The sequence below is a fragment of the Lycium ferocissimum genome, chromosome 2 (assembly GCF_029784015.1).
Source record: "Lycium ferocissimum isolate CSIRO_LF1 chromosome 2, AGI_CSIRO_Lferr_CH_V1, whole genome shotgun sequence".
Classification (NCBI taxonomy): domain Eukaryota; kingdom Viridiplantae; phylum Streptophyta; class Magnoliopsida; order Solanales; family Solanaceae; genus Lycium; species Lycium ferocissimum.
The window spans coordinates 46,913,551-46,935,042 of NC_081343.1; the positions used below are offsets into that span (position 1 = coordinate 46,913,551).

General features: G+C 38.9%; 1 protein-coding gene and 2 pseudogenes across 1 annotated transcript; 1 reads left to right on the top strand and 2 right to left on the bottom strand.

Moving 5' to 3' along the window:
* Nucleotides 1–3,092: 3,092 nt before the first annotated feature.
* Nucleotides 3,093–7,340, top strand: LOC132047656 (ankyrin repeat-containing protein NPR4-like; annotated as a pseudogene).
* A 5,820-nt stretch (nucleotides 7,341–13,160) lies between these two features.
* On the bottom strand, nucleotides 13,161–16,046 carry LOC132047657 (uncharacterized; annotated as a pseudogene).
* A 1,130-nt stretch (nucleotides 16,047–17,176) lies between these two features.
* On the bottom strand, nucleotides 17,177–20,441 carry LOC132047658 (uncharacterized). The gene is made up of 2 exons (XM_059438670.1): nucleotides 19,953–20,441; nucleotides 17,177–17,503 (listed from the first exon to the last, which is right to left on the bottom strand). The coding sequence occupies exons 1-2, from the start codon at nucleotides 20,439–20,441 to the stop codon at nucleotides 17,177–17,179; spliced, it is 816 nt and encodes a 271-aa protein (XP_059294653.1).
* Nucleotides 20,442–21,492: the final 1,051 nt, after the last annotated feature.

Genomic DNA, 21,492 nt, shown 5'->3' on the forward strand with positions numbered 1-21,492 from the left:
GGGGAGCGGGGGGGGGGGAGAAGGTGGGGGGAAAGGGGACGGGGGGGGGGGAAAAAAAAAAAAGGGGTGGAGGGGCGGAGGGGGGGAAGAGGGGGGGGAGATGGCGGGTGCGAGGGGAGACGAGGGAGAGACAGAGAGAAAGCGGAGGCGGACGAGGAAATGGAAAGGAACCTAACGTTTCCTTTAGAATAAGAAATGGGCCGGGGCGGGTCAGTTTAGTGGACCGGGTAGGGCCGAATAAGATAATAAATTTAATTGGTTGAAAATGTGGGTTTTAGTGATGAAAATAATGGGTTAACTGATTTGCTATTTTAAAATATTGGCCTGGATGGAAGAAATTTGCTTGGCTTTTAAATAAGAGACCCATTATATGCTAGCATGTGCTAAAATATTATCTTATATGAAAGTATGTATTTGTTAGTACTCAGCTAAAAATAAAGTGGCGTCGCAATAGCCGTGCGATAATATATTGAAAATCAATAGTAAATAAACGCTATTATTTAATTATGCAAAGATAATTGCGATGCGTGTGCATAAGATGGCAAAAGTGCTGAATGATAAAAAATGCGAATAATAATAATACTGGTAGTAAATAATAATAACAAAATAATAATAATAATAATAATAATAATAATAATAATAATAATAATAATAATAATAATAATAATAACAATGATAGTGATAATAGTGGTAACGGTAATAAAAATAAAGCAGATAATAGCAATACCGACTACAACAGATAATAAAAATGCCGGTATTAGTAAAATCAATAATTATAATAAAGTATAAATAATCATTTCTCAAATTGCCAAAATTACTATAAATATTTAGGAAAGGCGGGACAAAATTGGGTGTCAACACGGTAAACCGGTTCCACCGGTTCCGGTTCCGGTTTTACCGGTCCGGTTATCGGTTTGAACCGGTAAAACCGGACCGGTTGCCAGGCTTACTCTCCACTGTTAAAATCGTCATCACGTGGTTGAACTTCAAAGTCAAACTCTCCTTCAAGATTGGATAAGAGAAAAAGAAAAGGACAAAGAAAAAGTAGCACCACATTACACAGAATGAATTACTAACCAAACTAACATTAAAGTAATGAGAGAACGTAATTGTAGTCTCCTGTATCTGTTCCCATATAATCTCACAGGAAAATCATAAACCGTAACATTTAATCACATCATCTGTTTGTGAATATTGGGATAAAAACATAAAGTGAAAAACAACTTTATTATCACTATCGAATCTACCTTTCAAAGTTACACTGGCTCAAGAATTAAGTGCAAGTCCAATTTAAGAAAAACATAATGATGCTAGTAATACTGTTGGTGGAGAGTGAATATGATCTATTAAGATTTCCGGAATTCATGAGTACTTATTTATTTATTTCCCAATTTAAATGAATTAAGGAAGACTTGAATAAAGACATCAATAAACAAAGACTTGAATAAAGAAATAAATAATAAGAAAATACTATCGTTAATTGTTAATTATTCGCACTAGGTAAGGGCAACGTTCGATCGGGAATTCACATGCTTTTATCGAGAGTTTCCAACTCAACGTAATCCACACATGATGACCTTACACTTAAATATAATCCTTCTTGTGCAGGTATAACAAAGGAAAAATATACGTACAAACTTTTTTTTGGGGCACTTCTCGTCCCTAAGTTATTGATATATTCTTATTGACAAACATATGAACAAAATACATTTAATATTTACTTAATTAAAATGTGTGTTTTTTGTTCCTTTATATAAAAACATTTAATCACTATATTGTTAATTTGTAAAACTGTATTACCCTTAAACGTAAAGTAACATTTTACGCTTAACTTAAATTATGGGTAATTAAATGACGTGATAGTCAACAATTCGTTAAATTTGTGAAAATTCATAAAAAGATCAGAAGTGAAAATATTAGAAGGTTAAATATATTTAGTAGGGTATTACAGGAAATAAAATCATAATATATCAATATTTAAGAGGCTAAAAACGCAAATTTCCCCTTTTTTAAATTTAATTTGTTTCTTTACCAAACTTCTTAAGATTATCAAGAAAGTGATAAACTGACATTCTCTGCGGAAAAAAAAGTACTCCCTTTGCCCCAATTTATGTGGCACTTTTTGCTACCCGAGATTCAAACTGCACGAATTTTGACCAGAATCTTAAAATGTATTTTTTCACCAAATTGATATGGGAAAAGTTGCAACTAATAGTACTTTTCATATAATTTTCAAATATATAAATTTTAATCTTAAAATATTGAGTTAATCTAATCCAATTTAGCTTCAAAGTTTGCTCAAATTGACTCTTGAAAAACGAAGAGTGCTACATAAATTGGGACAGAGGGAGTAAAAACAAAAGAAGATAAAAAGTGGTGAATATATATTCCTTTAATAGTTTAATGCCTATATAGGGGTCGTTTGGTAGCTGGTTAGGAGCTAAGTTATGCAGGTATTAAATCCTCTAAGTAATACAGTATCATGTTAGTAGCATTTTTTTGCTATATATAAAATTCAACATACCTAATATGGTCTTTGATTTGCAATTTAGAAACTCGCATAACTAATACATGTATAAGTTACGAGGGAATCGAATAATTATTTTATGCAGGATATAAGATGGAATAACTAATCCTTGCATTGACTAATACATAAGTTCCATCAACAACTAATCCATGCATACTAATACATAAATTTCATCAATAACTAATCTATGCATTACTAATACTGGCAAAACTCTGACCTACTGCTATTAAACCATCTTGCTTTATAAGCAATTATATATATATATATATATATATATATATATATATATATATATATATATATATATATATATATATATATATAGGTGAATTATACAGTGAAGAGAGCAAAAATAGTGCACAATCTCTCGTCTCTCTCCCTGTATGTCTTTCTTCGCTTCCTTCTCCCTCTCATATTGTTTCTTCTTTCTTTATTTGATTTAAATTTGATTTTTCTAATGTTCACCCTATATTTGAGTTGTAAGTGAACACCGAAGCGATACCATAATTTAAGCAATTCGTTATAACTTTTATTCTTTATTGCAGAAGATCATAACAATCCTGGTATGACTCAATCACTGAGAACATCTCAAAACACCGGACTTTTGTCATCTAAGCAAGAAGAACATGAGCAAGATGAAGATATTCAAGAACAAGATGATGGAATGCCTACAACTCCTGGAGATAATGCAAGTGATATTGAAAGTCAACTTTCTAATCCCAAACTGCAGCATTGTCTTAGTTGTGAGTTCCCGGCTCCTTATATATATCTTTTTAGCTTTGAAGTCAACTCTTACTCTTACACATGCACATTTACAAAGATTTATAACAAACTGTTTATTTTAGCTTATTGGTGACAGTTCTATTTATAACAAACGGATCCAGCTTACATAAATTGACAAATCAGTGTTGCAAGAAAGTTTGTGAATTAAGATAACGATTTTCCAATATATTTTTTGTCAATTTATTTAAGTTGTATCCGTTGGCTCTTGGTCAATATTATTTTAACGGGTTGGGTCAAGTGGGGCGGGTCAATAAAATGATTAAAATGCATATCTTCTTATTTCTTAAAAAATTGGCTTTAAATAAAAATTTCATGTCGGCAAAATTTAATTGAAAAATCACTGAAATAGATTGGGTGACTTTCTAAGTGAAATACAATAGTTGAGTGACTTTTGGGTTAGAAAACAAAGTTGAGTGAACTACTGTTAGTTGAGTGACTTTTGGGCTGGAAAACAAAGTTGAGTGATTTTACGAACTACCTTTTTAATAGCTTTTCTTTGGGTTGGAAAATAAAGTTGAGTGCATTTTAGCGAAATAACTACCCCAGTTGAACAATTATCCGATATTATCTCTCAACAAGAGAGGTTACTTTTCGTGTTGTGACCTCCACCTACAACGCTGATGTTGCTGCAGGTTCAAGTCATCAACAAAGCAAAGGAAGAAGCTTTTATGGGGGGAGAAAAAAAACATTTACATCATTTTCGCAGCTTCAAAGATTTGTTTACAATGAACATTGCAAAAGCTATGAAATTCCTAAGATGAAGAGCTTAGTAAAATTAAAATCGGAAAAGGGCCAAAATTACATCAACTTAAAATAGTTCATTCAAATACATCGCTATACTTGCGCTAATTATGCCAAGTTATCTTATGGGGTCAATATACCCTTATGTCTAACGAGTACAGCACGTGGCATCATCTCGGCCCTCTCAAAATTATTTTACCCTCAAATAATTTTTTACCCACTAAAATAACCTTCCCACCGAATTTTTTTTTCAACAAAACTAATACGGATAATTTTTCTAGCAAAAAAAATAAAAATTTCCGCATTAGTTTGGCTGAAAAAAAAAATTCAAGTCGTTGGGTTATTTTTAGTGGGTAAAAAATTATTTGAGGGTACAATAATTTTGAAGGGATGATGCCAATTTACGCTACCTATTGCATACAAGGTATAATTGACCCCATAAGATATAACAAGAAGGGTATAATTGGCCCTAAAGATAACGAAGGGTATGAATAAACTATTTTTTAAAGTTCAGGGGTAATTTTGGCCCTTAACGGTGTGTTTATACTACTACAACTTTTTTGTCCAGCAGGCCAGCTTGTACTCAGTGATTTTTGTATACAAGTGGCCATTATAACCTGCTTTAATTTTCAGGAGGCAGGCAGGCCAAGCTTACACCGCATCAGATTCTTTATCTAGCTGCTTTGGAAAATAACTGGGGACTTGCTAAGCCTATTTTGGAAGAGGATATAAGTTTTGCTCACGAAGAAATAACGGAACGGGGTGAACGAGTTCTACATATTGCAGCTTCAGCAAGGAGCACTCATTTTGTAGGGGAGCTAGTGAAGCTGATGACAAAAGCTGATTTGGAATTGAAAAGTAACGACGGAAATACTGCATTTTGTTTTGCAGCAGTGTCAGGGGTTGTTGAAATTGCTGAAGCAATGAGGGAAAAGAATAAGATACTGCCTAACATCCCCAATGATGATGGAAACACACCAATCACTTTTGCAGCTTCTCTCAGAAACAAAGATATGGTATCGTATCTCTACAAGGTGACAGACCCAAAAAATGATGCAAGACAAAGAACTATTTGAGCTTCTTGAAGTCATTATTCAGAGTGAAATCTATGGTACACTAAACTCTTAGAATTTATAATTCGATTAATGTTGAGATGTGTGTATGTGTGTTTATTGTTGGGTTGATTTTGGTTTTACTTGCAGATGTGGCATTAGAACTATTCAAAAGGGACAGAACATTGGTTGCCACACTTTATGCAGCAGATATCTTAAATGCGTTATCTAAAAAGCCTTTAACAATCAGTAGCGAAAATACAGAGGGAAACTGGGAGAAGTTCATTCATCTGTTAAATTCTGGATTTCAACGAGCTTGGTTGCTACTATGGGGAATGTTTATGATACCATTCATCCCATGTACAATTCTCTGGACCTAACAGAATTCTTGAATTAATTGTCTCATATATAGTTCTCATTTTGCAATACAATTTAACTTATATATACTGACAGCATGTCCTCTGCATTTTTTTTTTTTGTACTTCTCATATTGCTTCGAATTTTAGGGTCCAAAAGTGTTGGAGTGCCTCTAGAGAAGTTTTTACAGAGGAAGCAAGCCGGTCTGCTACTTAAGGAGCTGTAGGCAGAACGTGAACTACAATTCGCAGAGGATGGTCTTTCGGAGCTAGTTAGGAAGACAAAAATACTCCATTCTGCTGCAAAAGCGGGAAATGTAGAGTTTTTAGCTATTCGCAATCATCCTGATCTCATTTGGACTCTCAACGAAAAAGCACTGACCATTTTTCATGTTGCTGTTTTACATAGAGAGGAAAAAGTCTTCGGTCTTATATACCAAATTGGAGGGATGATCAAGCACTTAATTACTTTCATAACAGACGAAGATGGCAATAACATTCTACATTTGGCCGGCATGTTGGGGCAGCCAAGTGATCTTAATCAGGAACTTGACCAACAGCTTGAAGAGGAGTAAACAGATGGGTCGACTAGCGACATAGAAGAGACAAGTGTGACAGAGCTTCCAAAACAGTTTGAACAAGAATTGATTAGAGAGATAAAACAGATAAAAGAGAGAGTGTGCTTTTAGGTGAACAAACTGTTCTACTTCTTTATCTGAAGCTCTTTGCAATTTTCTTTTAATTTTCTTTTCCTCTTTCTTTTCCCTTTATCATGTTTAAACAATACATGTTGTATTCTTAATATTTGTACTTCCAACTTTTCATAATTTTTTGACTGTCATCAACTGATTTATGACTGATTTGTACAGGAGCCCAATAAGATTATGCCGCCTTCACTTCTGAAACTATTTGGTGCTGCTCTTCGAATGCAAAGAGAGATAATGTGGTTTAAGGTGAGATATATGACCTAAGGGATCGTTTCCCTTTTTCCTTCTACTTTCAGTCAAAAAAGACAGATAATATGGTCATATGGAGTGCCAGCGGAAATAGTAATTTCTAATTTCTAATTAGAGAGGAGTTCATGAGTCATGACATCTAAAGTTTGATAGCTAGTAAGTAGTAATCTCATCGAAATAACTATGTGGGCAGGAGGTGGAGAAAATTATGCCATCTTTACTCCTCAAGAATAAAAACAAATATGGGAAAACGCCGGGGCAATTATTCTTGGAGTAGCACAACCAATTACTCAAAGAAGTTGAAGCGTGGATGAAAGACACTACAAATTATTGTATGATGGTTGCAGCTTTGATTGCCACAGTCATGTTTGCTGCTGCCTTCACTGTTCCAGGCGGTAATAACAGCGATGAAGGCACTCCAATAATGATAAAATTGAATGCCTTTGCGGTTTTTGTCACATCGGATGCAGTGGCACTCTTCACTTCAATTGTTTCCATCATTATGTTAACCATTCTCACGTCTCGGTACACTGAAGATGATTTTCTTGTGTCATTACCTGGCGAGTTATTGTGTGGACTCATGGCACTCTTCATCTCAATAGTTAGCATGCTTGTGGCTTTTGCAGCAACTTTCTTCTTGGTCTATAATTATCATAGGGCTTACGAGCCGAAGGTCATTGCTGCTTTTGCTGGACTTCCTGTAGCTTTGTTCGCGATTTTACATTTTAGGCTATGGTTGGATACGGCGAGATCAACATGCTCGTCCAAATTTCTATTTAGACCGGGAAAGCATAGGATTTATAAAGAACAGATCCGTCACAACAGAGGGGCGGGCTTCATTTTCGGTCGTTTTAATAGGTGATGCCTTTTGTTTAAGTGGTTTCGCAAATTAGTTGCAATGTCTTGAGTAAGAGTAATGTGGAAAAAATTTAATGTGGAAAAAATTTCCAAGCTTGGCATTTCGGACTGTAATAAGATTAGCACACTGCTATTATGTTCTGAAATGTTAAATTTGATGATTATGAAATGCTTTATTTTGTTACATTTTTCAGTTGCGCACACACACCCAAAAAAAAAAAATTATACACAATTGGGGGTGAAAATCATTTACACCCTTTAACTTTATTTTAAAAATCAAACTCTCTCATTTTTATTAAAATTGTTGAGTTTCAAAGCGAAGTTAGAACATCTAAACAAGATAAATGAAAAGGAATGGTTGAACATATATAGCTTCAAACACCAAGTCTTTTCAACGTCAATTAATAAAACATGATAATATTAAGATACTGTACAGCTTTCAACCAAAAAATTAGCTAAACAACGAGGGATTATTATGGAGATGATCATGACATGCTAACAATATATTCATAATATCAACCGTAATTGTAGTCGATGCATAATTATGAGTTAAATACTTAAATGGTCATCCAAGCTATAGAAATTTGTACTGTTACACCTCGGATTTTCGCACGTTAAAGTCGCATTATGAGTTAGTCGACGTAAGTTCAAAAAGAAATTATGTTGAGGATAAAAGGGATTGAGTTTATCAATAAAAATGGTTACAAGAGTCTATAAATAATATTAGTAAGTGGCGGAAGATTTGGAGGGGTGAATGAATCAAAGAAGCATAGTTTCGTCAAAAGTCGGCAAGTTGGGAATACGATAACTTGTACTTTTGGGTGAGATTAGGAGTGCTCCACATGCTAAGCAAGTAATGATATGAAGTATTTGAATTGTATAATGGTCTCTTGTTAAGTTTGGAAGTCAAACGAGTTGTAATACGAAAGTCGACAGAGGGCGTCGCAAGTTAAGTTTGTAAATTTCACTGAAATTTGGGTCAGATGTCTCGGAGCTTTTCTCTCAATCTACTTGGAGTTACGGGGTGATCCACCTACCAAATCGAAGGTCTACGAGTTCCAGAGAATTTTTTTCGTTCGTCGATACAACATCGGAGTAGAGAGATATTCGCATTTTCGTCCAAGGATGCAAACTGCCGCGGGAACAGTGACCAAGGTCGGTGACTGCTCACTTTAAGCTATATAAAAGAACCCTCTTCACGATTTTTTCTCTATTTCCTCACCATACGTGACCTGTAAAACTCTCTCAAACCCTCTCCAATTAATCCTCCATCAATCTCAATCCAAACCAAGAGCAAATCTATCAACTTTAACATGAAGAACAACATGGCAACTACGGAATTGTGATTTTTTTGCTAATTTGCTTCTTGGATAAGGACTTCACCTTGAAGTAACTTGGAGTTTGGAGTGATTTTGATCATCTAAGGTATATTTTAACTTCCTTTTGATCTCTTTGAACTTCTACAAGTAATTAAACCTAGAAATTTGGTGAAAACCCCATAGAATAAGCTTTGACAATTCTTGTGAACTCTTATGGACTTGGCTTGATAGTTGGGCTGTTTTATGTAGTTTTAACGAGTTGTTTGGAGCTGTGTTGATATGGATTGGATCGTATTGACGAGGAGGAGTAGAAAAGTAGAATTTGGTAGCGTTTTACGAGGAAATTATGCTACAAAAAGTCCTATAAATTGACGCCCTTACGAGTTGCTCGATTAAATGTCTACATGAAGATTTATAAGTTATGACCTTGGTTTTGATCTTGAATAGTCCGTATTATGTAGGAAATCATTCGTAAGACGTTCGAGACTCGGGGAAATGTATACAACTCCATCGACGAGGTATGTAGGGCTTTATTCTCTTTGTGGCGTGACTAGATTTCAAATGACCTTTCGTTGAAAAGTTGTTCCGCTAACTTGATCGATCGCGTTCCATGATAATTGAGCTGACACATACTCATCCATGACTTGTACCAAATTATGGTCCACATCTCCTTTTGGCTATCGATTAAAAGACTTTCCGTTCAACTTGTGTCGATTATGTCCCACAATGATTAAGCTTACCCTTTTCTCATGAATAGCTTGTATTGAAGTACCTTTCACATTTCGTATCCCTCTTGTTTATCGAATGAAGAATGATATTAGTTATGGTACTCTTGACATCAAAGTTGAGTTGATTGTACTTCCTTTAATTGAGTTAATCCTTATCTTCTGGTCTATTGCTCCAAGGTGACGAACCTCTCGTTGGCACACTCTTTCCGATAAAAGTTGTGTCGATCGTATTTCATAAGAGTTTGGCTAACTTTGGCTTCCTGAATAATTCATAACAAGATATTTCCTTGTACTTTTACTTCTTTGGCCTAATGATCAGATAATGATAAACGTAGCAACAATAATGATAGTCGAAGGATAATGACGATAGGTCACTCGGACTCTTTCCATGATATTTCTTCTGAGGTCAGTCTTTCATTGCACTTGTATATATATGTGTATTTATTTTCATTACCGAGCCGTACTATAGTCGGCCGGGTAGGCACTTATATGTGCACCTAGACATGTTTCTTTCTTTGCTCCCGAGCCGGTGTTGTAGGCGGCCGGGTAGGCACGTAGCTGCATATCACGTCGATCGCCAGAGATGATGTTATGATGATGAGCTCACCCCACAGAGAGATTTATTATTGTTATATGATATGATATATGCCTCCACAGTGAGGAATGATTTTACGAGCATGCATTTACATTTATGTCATGGTTGTGGTCGCCCTCAGTGGCCTCGTTCAGAGTTTCAGGTTGTCTCTAGATCTTTTCCCATGATTATCCGTATCTCTTATGCTTATGTTATGTTTACACTTCTTGCCTTACATACTCGGTACATATTTCGGACGCGCGTTTTGTGCGCCGTGATCATGCCCACAGGTACAGGTAGACAGATTGGTATACCTTTCTCAGGGATACCGAGTTCGAGCGAATGTTCGCACTCCATCTCTCGGAGTTGCTAGTCGAGTAGTCTGCATATATATACAAATATATGGATATATATATATATATATATATATGTATATGTATATATATATATAATATATATATATATATATATATATATATATATATATATATATATTATGGCTACGCGTTGGGGCACGTCCCGACCGCCTGATGCATATTAGTGCTCTTAGAGGCTTATAAACTATCAGTCAGTGTACAGGTATTGTGTTTGGCCTTGCCGGCCTTCTGACTGGTTGTCTTTCTTGGTTGTGGCCTTGTCGGCCTTAGTTATGCATATATGTGTTGTTGGGCCTTTTCTGCTTGCAGGTTGTTATGATATACTTCTTACTATTGTTATTCAGCGGCCTCGTCGGCCTATGATTCACGTTACAGAGTTTAGATATCACAGTTGGTTCGCTCGGCCCTTCTAAAAGCGGGTGCCGGCCACACCCCCAAGGTTGGGGTGTGACATGTACGAATAAAGTAATCTTTTGAATTTTTTAATAACAATTAAATCATCCAAGTTTGGTCATATATCTCAGAAGGTCACTGCAGTCGGATACTTACACTCTCCTCTCGTAATTGAATTCAAATCCCTGTTGGCATGTCATATAAGTCTAAGACCCATCTAACCATTTTTCAACAAATTTTGACCCAAGATTCCAAAAATAGGTTAAAATATCTGGTCCCTCTTTTGGAATAGTTTCTCTTTAATAAGCCCTACACGATATCATCTAAATTAATCTGACCAATGCATTTAAGAAAAGATAACTACATAGTAAATGAAGATAATTTAAGTAAGGAACCCAAAAAGAGGAAAAGAACAAAAAAAAAAAAAATAGCAGTGTACGATTTCTTTTTTTACTTGACAGTTACTCCCATTTTCTATCTAATTAGTTACGGCAGAAACAAGGACAAGAAATAATTAATTTGAGCCTATGTGTCACGTCCTTAGTCTTCAACTAAGCGCACGTGCGGCACTTGGCAACTCGCTCACGTTCTTGCACAACTTGCTCACGATCTTGCTTTGCCAAGTTAGCCTAGATTACCATACTCAAGATCGCTAAGGGAATAGTAATTGAGAAAGACAAGAGAAATTTAATAGAATGAAGCTTTTTATTATAGAAGACTTATTGAATTTTTGCTTGACGATTTTTTACAAATGTATGCCCCTCTATTTATACTACTCACCTAGGGGCTAATGGATAAATAATAATTGTTACACAAGTCCCTCTATATTTACAAGTAGGTCCCCTCTCTAGAATTCTTTACATTCCTAGAATATTCTAAGGCTTCTCAAGAAAGTCTTCCTAAATATTTTATAAGAATCTAGAGTCTCTCCAAGAAAACTCTCCATGGCTCTAGAATCTTCCCACAAATGCTAGCATCTTTGCCATGTAAGCATCCACATGTCTAAAATATGTGCTTATGTGGCAAGATGACTTGGAAGGTCATCACATTCTCCCCCACCTGATGTTGCGACGACCGCGGCGCATTCTTTTAACATAAACTCTCGAATCTTGTCCTTAAATTGCCACAAGTCTTCGTATCGCTCCCATGTGGCCTCCTCCGGTGATTGCCCCTTCCAATGGGACCAAAAACATGGCGGTGGCTTTCTGCCCTTGTCTTCGCCTGGCCTGGTAATCAATGATAGCCTCAATCTCCCGATCATGAGAGACGGTAATAGTAATTGGCGCCCGACTCGACTGACCTCGGCTGGGATCATCCTTGTCTTCATGGTATGGCTTGAGCACGCTAGCATGGAAGACGGGATGAATCTTAAGATGAGGCGGTAACTCTAACTTATATGAGATCTTACCCACCTTGGCAACGATCCTAAACGGCCCTCATACCGCACCAAGTTCCGTGCATGTCCCGTAGTCTTAAACTGCCTCGATTAAACTTCACCAAAACCATGTCCCCAACCTTATAATGCCGTGGACGACGCTTGCGGCCGGCAAACTTCTTCATCTTCCTCGTCGCCTTGTCCAAGTAGGACTTAGCAGTGTCAAGCTGTTCCTCGAACCCCTTGGCCATATGGTAAGCCCCCAAACTCTTCCCCTCGAACGCCGGTAGTGAATGTGGAGTTTGTGGTTGTTGGCCTGTGGCTAGCTCAAATGGTGTCCGACTCCGTGGACTCACTCCGTTGCGGGTTATAGAGAACCGGGCTAGGTCCAAGAGCCTTGCCCAATCCTTCGATGTGCACCCACATAATGCCTCAAATAGCACTCCAATAAGGCATTGACCCGTTCTGTTTGTCCATCCGTTTGCGGGTGGAAACTAGTGGAAAAGTGCCTCCGTGCCAAGTATGTCGAACAACTCCCTCCAAAAGTTCCCGGAAGCGAGGGTCTCGATCACCGATGATATGCCTTGGTAAGCCCCAATATTTCACCACGTTCTTGAAGAATAGTTTGGCGGCTTCCTTAGCTGTACATCCCGTGAAGCGGGCATGAAAGTGGCATACTTCGAGAATCTATCCACGACCACCATGATAGTTCCATAACCGTCGGACTTCGGTAGATAGGTGATAAAGTCCATAGTCACGCTCTCCCATGGACGCTCCGCTATTGGTAGTGGCTCCAAAAGTCCTCCGGGCTGCCTTTGCTCAACATTGTCTTGTTGGCACACAAGACAAGTCTGCACATAACACTCTATGTCCTCACGCATGCGCGGCCAATAATAGACCGACTCAACCAAGGCTCTAGTGCGGCGTTGACCTGGGTGACCGGCCCATAAGGTGTCGTGGCTCTCCTTCATAATACGTCGCCTAACATCTCCAAACTTCGGCACGTATACTCTTCGACTTGTGGTGAGCAATATACCGTCTTCCACCCAAAAACGCCTCGTCTTCCCCTGGGTGGCTAACTCCATAAGTTTCTTAGCTGTGGGATCATGTTGCATGCCTTCCTTTATAGCCTCTCAGATATCCCAACTTGCTGAAGTAATGGCAGCAAGCTCGGCCTTTCTACTCAAGGCATCGGCTACAACGTTACCCTTGCCCGGCTTATACTCTAACACATAGTCGAACTCAGCCAAGAAATCTTGCCACCTAGCTTGTTTTGGTGTGAGCTTCTTCTGTGTCCAAAAGTAGCTAGTGGCCACATTGTCAGTCTTGACCACGAACTTCGACTGACAAAGATAATGTCTCCATGTGCGAAGACAATGCACAATGGCAGTCATCTCCTTCTCTTGCACCGTGTAACGCCGCTCCGTATCGTTCAACTTAAGGCTCTCGAACGCTATGGGATGCCTATCTTGCATCAGGACACCCCCAATGGCAAATTTCGAAGCATCTGTGTGCACCTCGAACATTTTGCTAAAGTCGGGCAGCGCTAGAACTGGCTCCTCTGTCACGGCTGCCTTAAGGTCTTCAAACGCCTTTGGCGGTTCCCGTCCATCCCCATGATTTGTTCTTCTTTAGCAACTCGGTCAAGGGTGTTTGCCTTACCCGAATAGCCACTGATAAACCACCGATAGTAGTTAACAAGGCCAAGGAAGGATCTCAACTCGGTTACTTTTGTAGGTGCCTCCCACTCTTGGATAGCCCGTACCTTAGCCTCATCCATGCGTAGCTCACCATTGCTAATGATATGGCCCAAGAAGTGCACCTTGGATTGTGCAAACTCGCACTTTTCCCTCTTGATGTATAGCTCGTTCTCTCGCAAGACTTGGAAAACCTTTCGTAAGTGTTCCACGTGCTCCCCCAGGTGTTGTCATGTAGATGACTATATCATCCAAGTAGACTACCACGAATCGATCCAGGTAGGGATGAAAGATCTCATTCATGAGAGTGCAAAATGTAGCGGGTGCGTTGGTTAAGCCGGGGGCATCACCAACCACTCGAAGGCTCCGTACCTTATCACACAGGCTGTCTTTGGTTCGTCTCCTTCTGCAATCCGAACCTGGTAGTAACCCTTGTGAAGATCCACCTTGGTAACGTACTTGGCTTGTCCAAGTCTATCAAATAAGTCGGCAATGAGCGGGATCGGGTACTTGTTCTTTACTGTGACCTTATTAAGTGCCCGATAGTCTATACACAGGCGCAATGATCCATCCTTCTTCTTTTGAAACAACACCGGTGCACCAAAGGGTGCCTTCGATGGGCGAATGTGGCCGACATTTAGTAGCTCCTTTAGTTATTTCCTAAGCTCCTCCAACGCAGGCGGTGCCATGCGATAAGGGGCGAATGCGGGTGGCTTGGCCCCCGGCTCCAACTCAATCTTATGATCCACCTCACGTCTAGGAGGCAAGCACTTAGGTAGCTCATCGGGCATGACATCCTTGTTTTCCTCGAGCAACTTCTCTATGCAAGGCGGCAATGTCTCCTGGGGCCCCTTGTATTCTTCCAAACTTGCAATGGTTGCCATGAATGTCGGCTCTCCTTTCTTAAGACCTTTGATTAGCTGCATAGCTGAAAGTTGTGTTTGGCCCCTTGTATGCGGCATGGTCACTGTAGGCACCATGCAAGCTCCTTCTCGCTCCAAGACCAAGAGACGTTTGAGGTAGGGGTCGATCATCGCATGGCAATGCCTAAAGAACTCTTGCCCCAGAACAATGTCAAAGATATCCATAGTAGTGGCGGTAAAATTTATCGTACCTTTCCAATCGCCCAATTTGACGCTAACGCCATTAGCTACACCACAAGCATTTTCTGGCTTAGCATTCACAGTCTTGACGAGGGCATTAATTGGAGCAAGCTTCAACTCTAGTCTCTTCGCTGCAGCCTCGGTCACAAAATTGTGAGTCGTCCAGTGTCCACCAATGCACGAGCGAGCTTGTTGTTTATGGTGAGATCCACGTATTGATTTTTATTCTCGTCGGGTTGGATAGGTTGCTTCTTGACAGCGCCACATATGCTTATCATACCTAACTGTGCGGTGCCTGAACTCTCTCCTTGCGTCTGCTCCTTTCGTTCACGGACCATTGCATTGAGGCTCTTCAAGTCGGGGCAATTTCTGAAGCCGTGTGGTCCTCCACATATGTAGCATCCCTTCTTCTCGATCTGCGCCTTCTTCTCGGCATAGCCCTGACGACCACTTGACTTTTTACCGTCGAACTTGTTGGCATTTTGAGTCCTGGAGTAGTGTTGTTGAGAGTCCTTGTTCTTACCATGGTCTCCCCCACCTTTGGCATTGCCACCCCTTGACTCATTTCCTTTGTCTTTGTCGTGTTTGTCATGCTTGAAATCCATTAAAGACTCGGCCTCCACTATGGCTTGGTCTATGTCCCTGACTTGCCGGCGTTGCAACTCTTGCTTAGCCCGCTTCCGCAACCCGTCCATGAAGTGAAATAACAAGTCATCACTCGTGAGGTTGGGAATTTGAAGCATAAGGGTGGTGAACTCCTTGACATAGTCGCGAATGCTCCCTGTCTGCTTCAACTCTCTAAGTTTGGCCCTTGCCTCATACAAGACATTATTTGGGAAGAACTGTCGCTTGAACTCATGCTTGAACTGATCCCACGTGTTGATTGTGCATAGACCTCTGTCGATCGGCGACCTTTCTTCTCCACCATAACATGGCGAGTCTCGTTAGGTACAACATAGCAAACAGCGATCTTGACCTTATCGTCCCTCACTTTTCCATGCACGAAATAATTCTCCAAGTGCCAAAGAAAGTTCTCCACCTCTTGTGCATCACGAATCCCTTTAAACACTGGTGGCTTGGGAGCCTCGATCTTAGCTTCACTCGTCACAATAACATTGTTGGTTGCCTCGGTCACGCCAACATTGACCTGCTCTTCGAGTGCCACTATCTTTGCCTTCATGGCATCGATAGTACTCAACGCCTCCATGAGTCCGCACTCTAAGGCGGTGATGGTTTGCTTTACCTCAATCTCGGCCCCGCATGTGCCCTTCCAAGTCATTTCGGATGCTTTCAATCTCTTCAAGAGTATGCCCCTCAAGAACACTAAGAGTGCCCTCCACCTTGCCCAAACGTTGGCCAAATATGTCGATGGCGTCCATCCCCACGTTAACCTTCATAACCCACTCTTTACCTGAGCGAGACATCCTCGGACAGAACCTCCACGTCATCCTCGTTCGCCTCAGCGGTAGATGGTTCTTGGGATGTAAGCCCTTCATTTGGAACAACCTCTGGCGGCACCTCCTGGCTCTTGTTGGCGTCATTCCTTTTTCTGTTATGGCCCTTCTTGCCGCCAGCATCCTGGATGACGTTGGCTTGGGTTTTAGCAGCGTTGATTTCTCCGTCGTTTGCCATTCCCTCAGTCGTAACCTTCGCTCTGATACCACGTTGTCACGTCCTTAGTCTTCAACTAAGCGCACGTGCGGCACTTGACAACTCGCTCATGTTCTTGCACAACTTGCTCACGATCTTGATTTGCCAAGTCAGCCTAGATTACTACACTCAAGATCGCTAAGGGAATAGTAATTGAGAAAGACAAGAGAAATTTAATAGAATGAAGCTTTTTATTATAGAAGACTTATTGGATTTTTGCTTGATGGTTTTTTACAAATGTATGCCCCTCTATTTATACTACTCACCTAGGGGCTAATGGATAAATAATAATTGTTACACAAGTCCCTCTATATTTACAAGTAGGTCCCCTCTCTAGAATTCTCTACATGCCTAGAATATTCTAAGGCTTCTCAAGAAAGTCTTCCTAAATATTTTATAAGAATCTAGAGTCTCTCCAAGAAAACTCTTCATGGCTCTAGAATCTTCCCACAAATGCTAGCATCTTTGCCATGTAAGCATCCACATGTCTAAAATATGTGCTTATGTGGCAAGATGACTTGGAAGGTCATCACATATGGCTCTAAAATAAACTTATTCCTTGATATCCTCTTCCTTTTTCATAATCTCTATTTTGTTCTTTTTGTTACATGATGTCTAGCCCAAAGACTAGCTAATCTTCATAACATAAATTAAACTGATAATAACAGAAAAAACTTATATAGGAATTTATGGGATGGATGCTGGGGGTTGAACAGAAACATCAGGAACTCCAAGCATTGGAAGAGTAAATGGGTTATTATCATTAATACTAGGACTTCCAAAACCAGGCAATCCACCGGTACCAGGTATTTCAAAACCAGGCAATCCACCAACACCAGGTATTCCAAAACCTGGCAATCCACCAGCACCAGTACCAGGTATTCCAAAACCTGGCAATCCACCAACACCAGGTATTCCAAAACCAGGCAATCCACCAAAGACCAGTACTAGGTATTCCAAAACCTGGCAATCTACCAGCACCAGTAGCAGGACTTCCAAAACCAGGCAATCCTCCTGCCCCAAAGCCAGGAATAGAAAATTTTGGGATATTGAAGGGCATATTAAAAGGTGGAAAATTGAATGTAAATGGAAATCCTGATCCAATGTTTGGTGAAGCTGGAATTGAATCCTTTTCCTCCTTTAAAAAATTATCATTTTCCTCTTCTTTCCCTTGGTAATTTTCCTCCCTCAGCATCCTCATAGCATCACAAACACTGGAAAAGTAAATTAAACCAAGCAAAGTGATAACATTGACAATCAACTTGGCTGAAAATGGAGAAGTCATTTTCATTTCTTTTCTTTGATGTAAAATAGAAAAGAAATACAGTAGTTATCTGAATTTGCTTACACTGATAAACTGTTTATATAGAGGGGTTTCAGTCCCAAGAGTTAATTTTCATTGTTGGCACTTGGCACTTATTGATCTATTTTTTGTTCTTTTCTAGTTGGTTTTGAACTAGTATTGACTAAGTGAACTAGAATAAGATTGCTTTAGATTTATTTTAGCATCTGCACTTAATGATGATGGTTAAGGATATAATGCTAATTAATCCACGTTGTTTGCATCATTATGTTCTTGTCCATTCTGACATCTCGCTACACTGAAGAGGACTTTCTTGTGTCATTGTCTGCCAAGTTATTGTTTGGGCTCACGACACTGTTTGTCGCCATAGTTGGCATGCTCTTGGCTTATGCAGCAACTTTCTTCTTGGTTACAATTATCATAGGGCTTGTGAGCCGAAGCTCATTTCTGCTCTCCCTGGAGTTCCTATAGCTTTATTTGCGATCTTTACAGTTTAGGCTTTGGTTAGATACGGCGAAATCAACGTGCTTGCCCAAATTTCTGTTTAGACCGGGAAAGCATAGGATCTATAACAAAACAGATCCGTCACAGCAGAGGAGCGTGCGACATTTTTGATCATTTTAAAAGGTGATGTCTTGTTTTAAATGGTTCTGTAAATCAGTTTCAATGTCTTGAGTACGAAAACTGTAGAAATCCTTACCAAGCTTGCCCTTTCGGATTGTAATAAGATTAGCACATTGCTATTATTTATATATGATCTGAAATGTTAAATTTGATGATAATGAGATGCATTATATTTAGTTTCTTTTTCAGCGCGCACACCTAAAAGGTTGTCTCATACACAAATACTTCAATCATAAATTCAAAATATAGAGCATCCAAACAAGGTAACTGGAAATGAAGACTAAAGGTTGAACATAGTCTCAGACATCAAGTCTTTTCAACATCTTAGTGAAATTCTGATTTATACTGTGCAAATTTCAACCAGACAATTAGCTAAATAACGAGGGATGATTTTGAGATGACATGCTAATTATATATAGATTATGTCAATGGCTATTGTAGTGGACGTACAATTATGGAGTTAATTACTTAAATGGTCATCCAAATTAGAATGAATAAAGTAACTTTTGAACTTTTTGTGACAACAAAATCATTCAAGCTTTGCTCATATATCTTAGAAGGTCACTACAGCCTGAAACTTACATTCACCTTGATGGCCCAAACCATTTAAGGAGTCCCAGGTTCCTATATTCGTTCCATTCATCAACCCCACCTCACGCCCAGATCCGGACTTTTACTGTTCGGTCTGGAGCGTGCTCATTCATGGAGTGGAGCATTTCATCACCCCTCGACATGGTCCGAGGCCACATCGGATGAGCCTAACTCTGATACTATATTAAAATGGACATTGCGTCTAACTCACAGCCGGAAAGCTAGCTCTTAGGGAGGAGAATTACTCAAGTCATATAAGGAGTCCAATGTTGTTATCCTGATCTGATGTGGGATTCATTCCATTCATCACCCCTCACCGGAATTGAACTTAAATACCTAGTTGGCGCCATTTAAGTCTAAGACCCATTTAACCCAACTAATTCTGACCCAATTTTTGATCTACCCCATTTTTAAATTTTAACCCAACGAGTTCTGACCCAAACTTCGAAAAATGGGTTATAATACTGAATACTCTAGTTCCTCTTTTGGACAAACTTCTGGTCGGGAGTAATTTTTTCTGTACTGGACCCTCACGACACGGTTCCTTCGGGGACATCCGATTAAAAAAAAAAAACTCACGACGCGGATTTGTGTTGATCAGACCAGTGCATTTCGGAAAAAATAACAAAATAATAAATGAAGATAATTTAAGTATGTCATAAGGAAGCCAGAAAGAGGAAAAGAAAAAGAACAAGAAATAATAGCAGAGTATGATATCTATTTTACTTCACATATATTCCCATATTCTTTCCCATTAATTACATCAGAAATAAGGACAAGAAATAATTAATTTGAGCCTATGGCTCTAAAACAAACTTACTCCTTGATTTCCTTCTTCCTTTTCATTATTTTAATTTTGTTCTTTTTGTTACATGATGTCTAGCCCAAAAGCTAGCTAATCTTCATAACATAAATTAAACTGATAATAACAGAGAGAAATTAAACTTGTATAGGAATTGATGGGGTGGATGCTGGGGGCTGAACAGCAACATCAGGAACTCCAGGAATTGGAAGATTAAATGGATTATTATCACCAGCACCAGCACCAGGACTTCCAAAACCAGGTATTCCAAAACCAGGCGCTCCACCAGCACCAGTACCTGGAATTCCAAAACCAGGCGATCCACCAGTACCAGTACCAGGACTTCCAGAACCAGGCGATCCACCAGTACCAGTAGCAGGAATTCCAAAACCAGGAATGCCAGGAATAGTAAAATTTGGCATATTGAAGGGGATATTAAAAGGCGGAAAATTGAATGGAAATCCTGATCCAGTGTTTGGTGAACCTGGAGTTGTTGTATCCTTTTCCTCCTTAAAAATATTATCATTTTCCTCCCTAAGTATCCTCATAGCATCACAAACACTAGAAAAGTGAATTAAACAAAGCAAAGTGACAACGCTAACAATCAACTTGGCTGGAAATGGAGAAGTCATTTTCATGTCTTTTCTTTGATGTAAAATAGAAAGAAATATTAATAGAGAAGAGTTATGAAAATTTGCTTACACTGATAAGCTGTTTATATAGAGGGGTTTGAGTCCCAAGTATTTAATTTTCAATGTTGGAACTTGGCACTTATTCATCTTATTTTCTTTTTTTTCTACTTGGTTTTGAATTAGTGTTGACTAAGTTAACTAGTATAAGATTGTTTTAGATTTATTCACACTAAAAAGATTGTTTGCCAGCAACATCTTTTTATCTATTTTAGCATTTGCAGTTAATGATGATGGTTAAGGATATAATACTAATTAATCCACTTAAGACTTTTTTTTTTCTGCAGAAGCAAATACGAGTTGTTAGTTGCTGGAACATTAATTTTACTACACCAGGTTTTCGAGAAGACCGTTAGAAAGTGAGAAAAATTTGACCTTGACGCTAACTTGGATTTAATAGCCCCCCTCTTATAGTGTTTTAGTTATCTTTAACAATACTATTGAAAGATGGAGACTTTCATTTTACACTAAACCATTTTGATACATCGTTAGAAGAGTCTCAAAAAACTAAAAACACTTTAAGAGGCAAATAATTAAATACAATTACGACGTGTAAATGACTTATTTGCACAAGTGTAGAAGGCAACTTATTGTGTTTTTCCAATAGTAAAACACAACTAGTTGAATAACACCTCTCAGACCACCAAAGAATGTGGTGCAACGGATCGGACTGTTTTTTTCTTAATCCCATGTCTCAGGTTAGAGCCCTGTGTAACACCGCGTATCTTTAAACTAAGCCATGCCTATGACTCAAGGGTGTAGAAAACCGAAACGGGAAATTTAAGTCAAAAAAACAGATTTCATTCTGCTCATGGAGGGACAATATATGGAGAGTGTATTGATTTTATGGTTGATATTGTAACACCTAGCATTTTTGTACGTTGAGTTTCGCCGAGTGCTAGTTGTCCTAGTCTTGGGAAGTAGGACAAAATTTTTCAAGATCATGAGGATAGATATGTCCATCTTGGGTATATAAGGGAGTAAAACTATGTTT

What these genes read in the sequence shown, in the direction of transcription:
- LOC132047658 (XM_059438670.1), bottom strand. Translation starts at nt 20,441, where the DNA reads ATGACTTCTCCATTTCCAGCCAAGTTGATTGTTAGCGTTGTCACTTTG. An exon ending in CCCCATCAATTCCTATACAA is followed by an intron (nt 17,504 to 19,952) that starts GTTTAATTTCTC and finishes GCTTTGGGGCAG; the next exon opens with GAGGATTGCCTGGTTTTGGA.